Source organism: Lethenteron reissneri, chromosome 44 (assembly GCF_015708825.2).
Source record: "Lethenteron reissneri isolate LAM-NWPU_2019-01 chromosome 44, ASM1570882v1, whole genome shotgun sequence".
In the NCBI taxonomy this organism is placed as follows: Eukaryota; Metazoa; Chordata; class Hyperoartia; order Petromyzontiformes; family Petromyzontidae; genus Lethenteron; species Lethenteron reissneri.
The window spans coordinates 5426701-5436992 of NC_083822.1; the positions used below are offsets into that span (position 1 = coordinate 5426701).

The 10292-nt window shown below is 41.4% G+C and overlaps 1 protein-coding gene across 2 annotated transcripts in view; it reads right to left on the reverse strand.

Annotated features, from left to right (window-relative positions):
• Positions 1-10060, reverse strand: part of LOC133353670 (ATP-binding cassette sub-family C member 3-like) — a 61206-nt gene extending 51146 nt beyond the window's left edge. For both annotated transcript variants that reach the window (XM_061570098.1, XM_061570097.1), the window contains exon 1: positions 9917-10060. In XM_061570098.1, coding sequence (XP_061426082.1) covers positions 9917-9958 — 42 coding nt within the window. In that variant the 5' untranslated portion in view covers positions 9959-10060. The remainder of the gene's footprint in view (positions 1-9916) is intronic.
• Between the last annotated feature and the right edge of the window lie 232 nt (positions 10061-10292).

Genomic DNA, 10292 nt, shown 5'->3' on the forward strand with positions numbered 1-10292 from the left:
ATGGATATATATAACACAAACAAGACCTCTATTTGCGTCTAAATCTTGCTGTCTGTGTCACAGTCACGCAGAACACGTTTGCCAATCATCAGGCACATGCAGTGTGTAATTTATTTGTGGACAAGAATGGTAAACATGGACAGCTGACAACTGGGGTTTGAGAAACCATGCCATAGTCGGATTAGAGCATGTAACATAAACTGATCAGGGGTAGTAGAAATTTACGTTAGAGGGACTGTGAGGCAGGATTAGAGGTTCACAAACAAAATTAAACCATCACATATGAGAAAAAAACTTTCATTGCAGAAAATATATTCGAATAAGGGATTAAGTTACACAGCATTTGACTCAATGAGTATGTAAAATATTGAAATTCTGGCTGAGGGTCGACTCAGTCTATTGGGCAATAAAATGGGTAAGATTTTGTGAGCAGTCAACAATTGTCGACTTCGAGACGGGCCCCCCCACATCGAAATGTGGAATGTTCACCTCTGACTAAGGAAATGAAAATAAGCACCGCCAAAAATGTCCATCCTCGGGTCACTTTTACTTTTAAGTTATCATATTGAGTCAGATGAAATTCAACCGTAATTTCTGCAGCAAAACTACATACTAATAAGTACCCAACCTTACATAAGCAAACTGATTTGTGCGTGTAATAACTGTCAGGGCAGCCTATCATTACTTACAATCATTGAAATACGGTACTCGTCAGTCAAACGGAATACTTAGATTCCGCAGATTTCTTTTGTCCAGAGGAAAAGGTCGTGCATTAAATATCTCGGGCTCCATCTGTAACTGTCATTAAGCGAAACCAGTTTGGTGGGGTCATACCTGAACACAAGACACGAGCATGCTTTGGGAGGTGGAGGCAGGGGTGAATGATTAAGATTAAAAGATGAGCTCTTTCAACAAGGCTTTTCACAGCACCATTAGACGATCATAAAGAGTTTGGTATATACAACATATTTTGGGCAACTGCAAAGTATCTAGCTTTTTAATATACAGTACTGTAACTTAAACATTTCCAAACATCAGATTTTTATGCAATAACAATGACACAGTGGAATATTTTGTGTACACAGTGTATTTACAACAAAGTTATAACTTTTATCACTGATTTACTTTATAGCAGCCAAGAATGGTCAAGCTGTGAAAACCAAAACTGAAAGTTACACAAAAAGTGGATCCCGGTGATGCATCAGAGAAGGTGGATGATAGGGGTATTGTAGGCTACTAGTATCGTTAGAATTAGAGCCAGTGGTGGCTCGTGACATGTTGTGATTGGCCTCAGATAATAAGGTGTTCTAATTAAGAAAAACCTCATCATCTTATTGGCCTTCCCGTGAAAGCGATATGTCTTATCTACCAACGGTAGGCATTTATAAACAATACGAAACAAAACAACAAAGCACTCAAATTCTGTCCCCATGACCCTCAAGTCCACACTGCACAACCCCTTTCACACTGCCTCCTAGAGCGTGTAGGACGTGACTTGCACAGTGCAACCTCGCGTTGTGACATCGTCTCATTACAGCCATGGGCGCCTTTTTCAACGGCCCTGAATGGGTCTCAAACGGCGTGGCTACAATGCTCGAAGCTAATCGCAAAGAACGAAGGGAAATCTCTCACTGACGCCTTCACAGCTGCCCCGAGACCTCCCCGAGGCACAAATCAGACTGTGGTGTTGCAGCGGTTTCTGATATGAACAACTTAAAATGTTATCTTCATTAGGTAATTCACGTTGAAATAATAATTCCATATTTTAAACACAACAAAACAATTTATAGAAAAATTCTTTCTTATCTCCAGCTGCTTGGTGGGGCGGCGCCCCAACGCCCTTAGTGGACGAACCGCGCCTGATTAGAGATGATACTTCAAATCTAGATAAGAGCTGATACTCATATTAGCAGGACAAGTGGCAACCCGAGGCTAAACGAAGGCTAGAGTTCTATTCTTTTGAAACTTACTTTCATGCTGTAAGTCTGAGTTTTTTGCTCCTGTTAACTAAGGTCACTTTTTTAGGCTCGGTGGCTCGAAACGCTATTCCTGGAGACGACGCTTAAAGCCACTATTGTGGATAAAAGACCGGTTTTACGGATAGTGATGGCACTGATAGCACTTGTATGGTTCTGATGCACAGTATTGAAATTCTAGATTTTAATCAAGTAGTTTTTGTCATGAGGCTTCCCACTTAAAAATGTTCCACAAACGATATTTATCCACCCACTGCAAGTATCTAAGCTGCACTAATCGGGTACTAAAGGGGAAATATGTTCAACCTGGGAACACTATGTTTCTAGCCTGTCGTTCCAAGGTCATCTTACTACGACAGAAGTGTCTGAGGTGTGTGCTAATGTGTGGCTCGCCAAAGGTATTTGAAAGTTCGAAAACTAAACAACTTTTTAGCTCTTTTTTAGAAGCGACCTGGCCACAAATGATAGCTCAACGAAGTGGCTTATCACGTGGAAATGTATAGCAGTCAAGTACTCTAAACACATGTATAGAAATCCACACGACCACAGGGAGAACATAAAAACTCCAAATACACAGATATTAGGGTTGGGATAAAACCCACGACCTCCAGCATACCAGGCGAGGGAGTTGACATCTCACCAACACGGCACTCTATTCAGTTTTCAGGAAAAAGTTTCCCACTCCTGCTCTAAAACCCGATCTCCTTGGAATTTAACTTTTATTCACAAATAATATCAGTGTTTTCTACTTTTCGATTTAAAGCTTTCGTGACTGGAGGGATTCATATTCTTGGTTCTTTCGGTAAAGTCACGTAGAAGGGAAAAACAATAAAATAATAAAAAATAAAACAATAAAATGCTCACGACGTTTCGATTGCAACACAAGCGATCATCATCAGGTGTGAAAACCACAGCAATACTTTTTTTTCCCTTCTACGTGACTTTACCGAAAGAACCAAGAATATGTTTTCTACTTGTTATGTTATAAGGGCAGAGGTAAATATATAGCCAATACAGTTTAACTTCTCTCCTACTATATACAATATATATTTCAGTGGCCTCTAATTGATCCAAGAAAAGTCCCGTTCACATTGTGTCAGAAAAAGAAGTTGTATAAAATTTGAATCCTATTATTTTATTATAAAGTATGTCGTGATGTGGTTGCATATGAATGTCATAGAAATGAAGATTGTATTCTATCCATATTTATCTGTGGATAAGCACACATGGAAGTGGTCAAAGAGGGTGCTAAAGTTATACTAGATAGTAAGGTAAGTCACGTGGCAAATCCATTCTATGATATGTTTGTCGAAGACTGAAAGTGGGCGCCAAACTTATCTTAGTATCTACACATTAAAAACATGAATATCTATCTTCTTGGTTTTTTCGGTAAAGTCACGTAGAAGGGAAGTAATAAAATATTAAAATAAAACATAATAAAATAATTCTCACGACGTTTCGGCTACAACGCAAGCAGCCGTCTTCAGGTGAAGAATGAGTCACTGCCAAGCTAGGAGCTTATATATAAGCTGAGTTGGAGGTGGAAGAAGAGCGCCTTAACAAAATAATGTGCATATCAAGAGGAATTTAGCATATTCATGGGAAATGCGTAGGAGGTGGGCGGGGGGTTTCAAAGTCATATTATGCCCATGCATTATGCAGGATCAGCAGCACCAAAGGGAGGGGGCAGGGGGTAGCATTAACAAAGGGAGGGAATGTTAATAGTATGTAGAAGCAATGAAACATGTGAATGGGAGAACGGTGGCAGGAGACCCGCAGCGGAGCAAATAATGCATTCCCTTTGGAGAACACAAGATACACAGTTAATGCCAGTGAGTGGACTGCGGTCTGAAAGTCACCGTAAACGTGAACAACAATTAGTTAAGATCCGAAATGGTTTATTACGTCCTTCCAATATCTACACATTTTTTTAAAGGAATTTCCCAAATGTTTCGGAAAGTTTACCCGATTATCCACTTCACCAATGGACAAGAGCAGTTATTCTTTTGGAGATAAGCAATCAATAAGATCAGTCGATAAGATAAAATGGTCCCCCACATCAGAGCGGATGAGATAAGTTGCATGATGACCTCTTTATATAAATAATGAACTCATGTTTCTGAGCTGTTCGCACAGGCATTGAAAGCAAGTCTCTCTGTGCAAGCATAGGGCGGTACTCATCTCAGTTGGTGGTCTTAAGTACAGCAGTAGAAAATCCATATTCCTCATACTGGTTCTGCTTTCTCCATTGGACAATTGCGGTTGACTAACTAATAAGTGACACTTATTTTAATGATCCCACAATGACCCTACAATTATTTTGGGAGGAAGTCGACCTACATCTTTAATTGTAAATCAAGACCTTGTGAGTTTGAGTCAAACCCAGGCAAACCCTGAATAAAACCCACATAGTATTGCATTTTCTGACTTTCTGCATTGCATTGCATGTTCTGCCCTTACATCAATTAATTTGCTGAAAATATGTTCCCATTATGCAAATCGTATGCATATTTTTGATTCATGGATGCCTAAAAAACAGCAGATAATGATAAATGTTCTGCCCTGTAATAACTTGCTCATGCCACTACTGGTAGACGAGACTCCATATTGACAGAGTTCTTTGGACCCCTCTAGAGATTATTTTGGTCTACTTTTTTACTTTTCCATGCTGACTTACCGAGTGATTGTAGTAAACCCGTTAGAATGCAGATGGGACAGTGGTGAGGGCAATTTAAGAAACTTGCACCATTGTTTAACCTCCCACGCCAGGAAATGTAATTGAACTTGCGACCTATGGATTGAAGTCCAGTGTATCAACTATTACACCATAGCAGAATCCAAATAATATAACCCACCAAACAGCTGGCGAGCACACCCTGTTATGGTGACAGAAGGCCAAATATTGATAGGGGGCAGATGTTGCATAATACTGCTAAGGAACCCATACAGTCAGTGTAAGGTGACAGAAAGTGCTCTGGCATCAAAGTAGGGGACATTAAATTATCTTAATGTTTTAATTATGTGACCTAGGTCTACGAGAGGATTTTAGAGGTGATTAACCCAAATATGACATTGCATTTTGAAAGCTATATCTTTTGATACTTTATTGAAGAGAGTGAAGCTGAAGGTAAGGGAAGGTGGCACTGCGTTAATCATCCCTGAGTAACCTCATACCCTAACATATCATGAACAGGAAACCATACGTCTAGAAACTGGGTTTTTGGTGAATGCCTATGCACAATCTATGCATTAAAATATCTCCCCACTGCAGTCAAAATAACACACTCATGCATGCTTTTGTAACATCTGAGCCAAGCAGCAAACTTGCAACCTTTCCTGAATGCGTCAGAGGACCTGGCTTTTGTTAAACGCAGTGCTGCTTATCGGGTGAATATTATGTTTTTGTCATTTGATCCCCTGTGTTTTAAAGGAGTGGCCAAATATGAGGCTGATGCCGAGTTCAGCACTTCAGTGAGTCAGAGTTACATTCCTGGACCCTCACTTGAAGTAACATTCGCATGTTTTCTCACATGTTACCATTTCAGTCAAATCGACGTGTCTCCCTGCTCAAACACGCAATGTGGTGTGTGGTGGAGCTCATCTCCACTGCTAGCCCTGGGCTTGCTTGTTGTCACGTAAACAGAAGATGCCAATTCGTCACTAGTAAAGCACACCGGTGTTTTGGAGAGCCAAGCCACAACATTTACGATCTGAGTAGTTAGTTGTAATTATGGTACTGGCGAAACGTCGAACTCAAATTGTAAATGTTGTGGCTTGGCTCTCCAACACACCGGTGTGCTGTACTAGTCACGAATTGGCATGTTCTGTTTCGTGACAACTTTTACTAATTGGCTGTGTCGGGTGGTGGAGGGTTTAACGACACATTGATATATTTACGCGGTCTATGCTGTTAAATAGATAAGAGGTGGGCAAGGGGTGCAGAACCATGGGCACTCGTTAGACTTGCAACCTGAGCTCGACTCTGGCCACAACGATATATCAGTGGAAAAGTGATATCTGGACTGGTTTTGGGTGCGCCATTACCAACCCACACTGACCAGCATAGTGAAGTATGGTCATGCACTCCCATAACTGACACAATGTCATCCAGTAGTCAAGCAAGAATGGGCTGAACGTGATCATCATTATTTAGACAGTAATTCACCATTCATATACACAGCGGTCAAAATGCATGTTTTTAAGTCTCAATATGAAAGCTATTTATTAATCTTGGAGCCCATGTTCATTGCTATTTTCCCCTCTGTGAAAAATTGTAGTACAGTATAACAATAGGAACAGAAAAGTGTCGATATTGCGTATTGTCGTATACCAGCCCATTTTGACTACTGCTTATACATGGTAAGGAGTGTTATCTTGTCACTGTGATGAGAAAAGTTAAATCTAGAGCAACCAGCGGGTCTACAAGTGTATTTTCCAGTGTTGTCACCTAATTACATACAATCTGTAGTATTAGTAGAGTAATAGTATATTGTATTCAACCAGGAGATGAAATACCAACCCGTTGAAATGCATTACACATCAGAAAGCCGTTGGGGGAGGGAGTCATCTTTGTAGAAAGGGAGCTGTAATGGAACGTTACCTCTAATTTACACCGTGGCTTTACACAAATGCTGCACTTCAAGAACTCAAGCACAGATGTAACATATGGTACAGCAGTAATGAAGCTATATTTAAGGTCTTTTAAAAGAATACACAGCTAACAGATATTTTAAGAGCCTGTGCACAATAACCTATATCGTGTCCTAAATACAAATCATATTTCCTGAGCATCAATAAACGGCCTAGCATTGTCTTGTGGTGGACTGGTCAAGTCTTAAAGTATAATTCGAGTGCTACTCAACCCTTGTAGTGTTTAGATCTAAACAGCTATCTTTATTCACTACAGTAATTTTGCTGTGGCGGTTCCACCTGAAGACGGAGGCTTATGTTGCTTCCGAAACGTCGTGATTTAATTTAGTTGTTTTCATTTTAATTTATTATATTTTTTACCTACGTGACTTTACCGAACAAAACTAAAAGTAATATTCCTATTATCAACAAGCACCATTATTTCGAATAAATGTGGAGCAATTCGTAAGTGGCATCATATTAATCATATTATCCGCGGATTCGATCGTGCTTGAATTCGCCCAGAAAATGTTTACAGTTACATGTCAATTATCCTATTATCCACATTTAAGCAAAGATAAAGAGGATTAACCCAAAGGTATGGCAAATTAATCCTATATGTATTTTTGCAGCAAATCCGTCCTTTATTAATGATTATCTAAAGATTTGACCAAACTGAATTGACCCAGAAAGATTTGTTTTGAATATGCGTGAATAAACAGAGATAATGGAATGTACTCATAGTGCGCCCCATATTAGTGCAGATGAGAGCCATTTCACTGTGATATTTGAGACAATGGGATTAGCGCTGTAGTGTAATTCCAGGCTGTTCCCTGCCAGGATCACTGTATACCAGGATGTCATGTCAGGATGCTGTCAGTAGGGGTTCCTAAAAATGTATCAACTGACACCAGTGGCACAATGAGGTTGAGTAGTGAAAAGAGGGCAAATGTAAATATTTTTAAATTGCAAAAATAACCCCGACATTTTGTTGGAACAATGGAAACGCTGGGAGGGCCTGGTTTGGTTCAAACGCAGGCACTGCAATTATAAATAGCAACTTAAATTCAGATAAGATGTTTAGCCTGCTTAAAACAGTTTGGAGTCCTGTTAGTGAACGCCTATGCAGGTTAGTGTGATGGAAGCGTTATTCTTATTTTTAAAAAAGTCCTGTAATTTCCCCCTAAAAACTTACAATGTTCAATTGACAGTCAGCTAAGGTGGTTAGTGCTGGTTAGTGCTCAATATTAATGATGGTCTGAAGTCAACGGTGAATGTTCACATTAATACGGCTGTGGGCCAGACTCTCAGCGATGGACAAGTACTACTCACTTTCCACAAAGTGGTACAGTAAGCATTATTATACCGGCAAAAATAAAATAAAAAGGTCCATTATCCTGAATTGACAACAGCAATGATGCACACACTCAAGTCAAAGTAAAACTATCTCGCTGGTCAAACGAATGAAAAGTCAGAATACGTTATGCAAGCCACCCACTTTTATTCAGCACATGAAATTTTAGAAATTCTGGGGTAAACATTTTATTTTCGACTTTTGTGTGAAAAGTGTGTGCATTAAAAAACGTGTTTTCTACCTATTTTTCCTTATTGTAAGGCAGTATTCATGCAATGTTTGTTCAGTTGTGCCCGTGAACCACTGCCAACCCAATTCCTTAACTTTTGTGTATTTTTTTACCCCCGTTAGTGGCCATAGACATGAGCCAACGTAAATCCTCGGAAAAACACAGCAGAGTATGTGCGAACCTAAGACAGCTATTGAAAATCCAGACGGAAATCATGAAAGTTAAACGAGGACAAGAACAGGTTGTTGTGGAATGCTGAACTTGATAATGAATACAGTATTAGCATACCAAATTGCCTGAAGAACGTGTGTACTACCGGTTATGATATGTGGATGAGAATGGTGAAATGCACAACGACGAGTGGAGATATGCATGCTAAGAATTACATTGTAACAGAGTGCCACATGGATCAGGATACCTATGCAAGTTAAGAGACGTCATATTGATTGTGGGATTGGGAAGGATCAATATTGCAAGTAGGTATGATGGCCAGTGGTGGAGATTAACGATGGAGTGACAGCCGAATTAGATAACATGAAAGGGCGGGCGTCCGTCGTGGAGATGGAGTAATGAAATCAGCTCGTGTGCAAGAACTAGATGAATTGTTGCATCGCGAGAACGTGAGTCGTGATTTGGGGAGGCCTTAATCCAGCAGTGATGATGAGAATGTGGATAAAACAATACATAAATGGGAACTTGCATTAATGGGACGAAGAATACTTAATATAAACTATGAATGACTACAAAACAATACATTAACGCTTAGCACGGTTGGCTACGTACGGTGCGAGAGAAGTTTAACATACATACAATACGAGCGTTTCGGTACATGGACAATATCGATAACTTGTGCATGACTAACGGTAAGAAAGGCATACAAAAGTCAATTCAATAATTAACCAAATTAGTACTTGAGTCGACAGGCTAAATTAATGCTTCCTCGCACTCTGTGTCGTTTCATGACGATACTTAAACTAAATTAGTAATTTCACCAGATAAGACCAACCGAGTTTTTTGGCTCTAATTCAGAAGCGACCTGGCCACAAATTATATCTCAACAAAGTGGCTTATCATCATGTGGAAGTATATCGTAGCCAAATACTCTGAACGCATATTCATTCGAAATGTGGATGTAAGACACAGGAGAACCCGGAAAAAACCCCACGCGACCACGGGGAGAGAGACGCAAACTCCAAATACGCAGACACCAGGGGGGGGGGGTCGGATTTGAAACCACGACCTCCTGCATACCAGGAGAGGTAGTTAACATCTCTGCACCACGATGGTCAGTGTAGATTGGTAAAGACGGGAGGAACGTGTCCATCATAGCACAGGCAATGGGTGTTTGCTGCAGCGTGGTCTCTGCTGCCCCACTAAGTAGCCCTTGCAGCCGTCAATAGTTCAACACAACACCTGCTTTATGCGTTGCGCTGGTCACACATCCCAGCTAAATCATCCACATCTTGCGACATCTGACGAGCTCCGTGTGATGCGGTGTATGTGTAGTGGGTTCAATTTAGGTACATATGTAAACAAGTCGATCAATGGGATATAAGCGACCTTACGCGGCGAACGAAACAATGCACGATCGAATGAATCAATTAATCTTGATTTGAAGCACAAGGCAGCAGAACATCGCGATTTTCACCTGAAGACGGGCGCCTGTGTTGCGTTCGAAACGTCGTGGTTTATTTTGTTTTATTTCTACCTACGCGACTGTAATCTCACCCAAAGTTCGGCGCCGCAGTCAGCGCTGCACAGCTGCTCCATCGCGTCCTTTGTCGGGTCTCGTCTCTCGTTGTGTGCGAGCGAGAGAGCGAGTGGCGGGGATGGTGATGTGTGGTCGCTCTCACGCCGCCTCCAGAAATCCGCGGAAGCGACGACGACGGCGGCGGTGGCAGTCGCCCACTCGCACCGCTCGGAGGATTCAGCTTCACCAATTGGAGGGGGGGGATGTTGGGGGGGGGATTTGGGGGGGGGGGATGTTGAGGGGGATGTTGGGGGGGGGGATGGTGGGGGGGGGATGTTGGGGGGGGGGGATGGTGGGGGGGGGGATGTTGGGGGGGGGTGTTGGGGGGGGGTGTTGGGGGGGGATGGTGGGGGG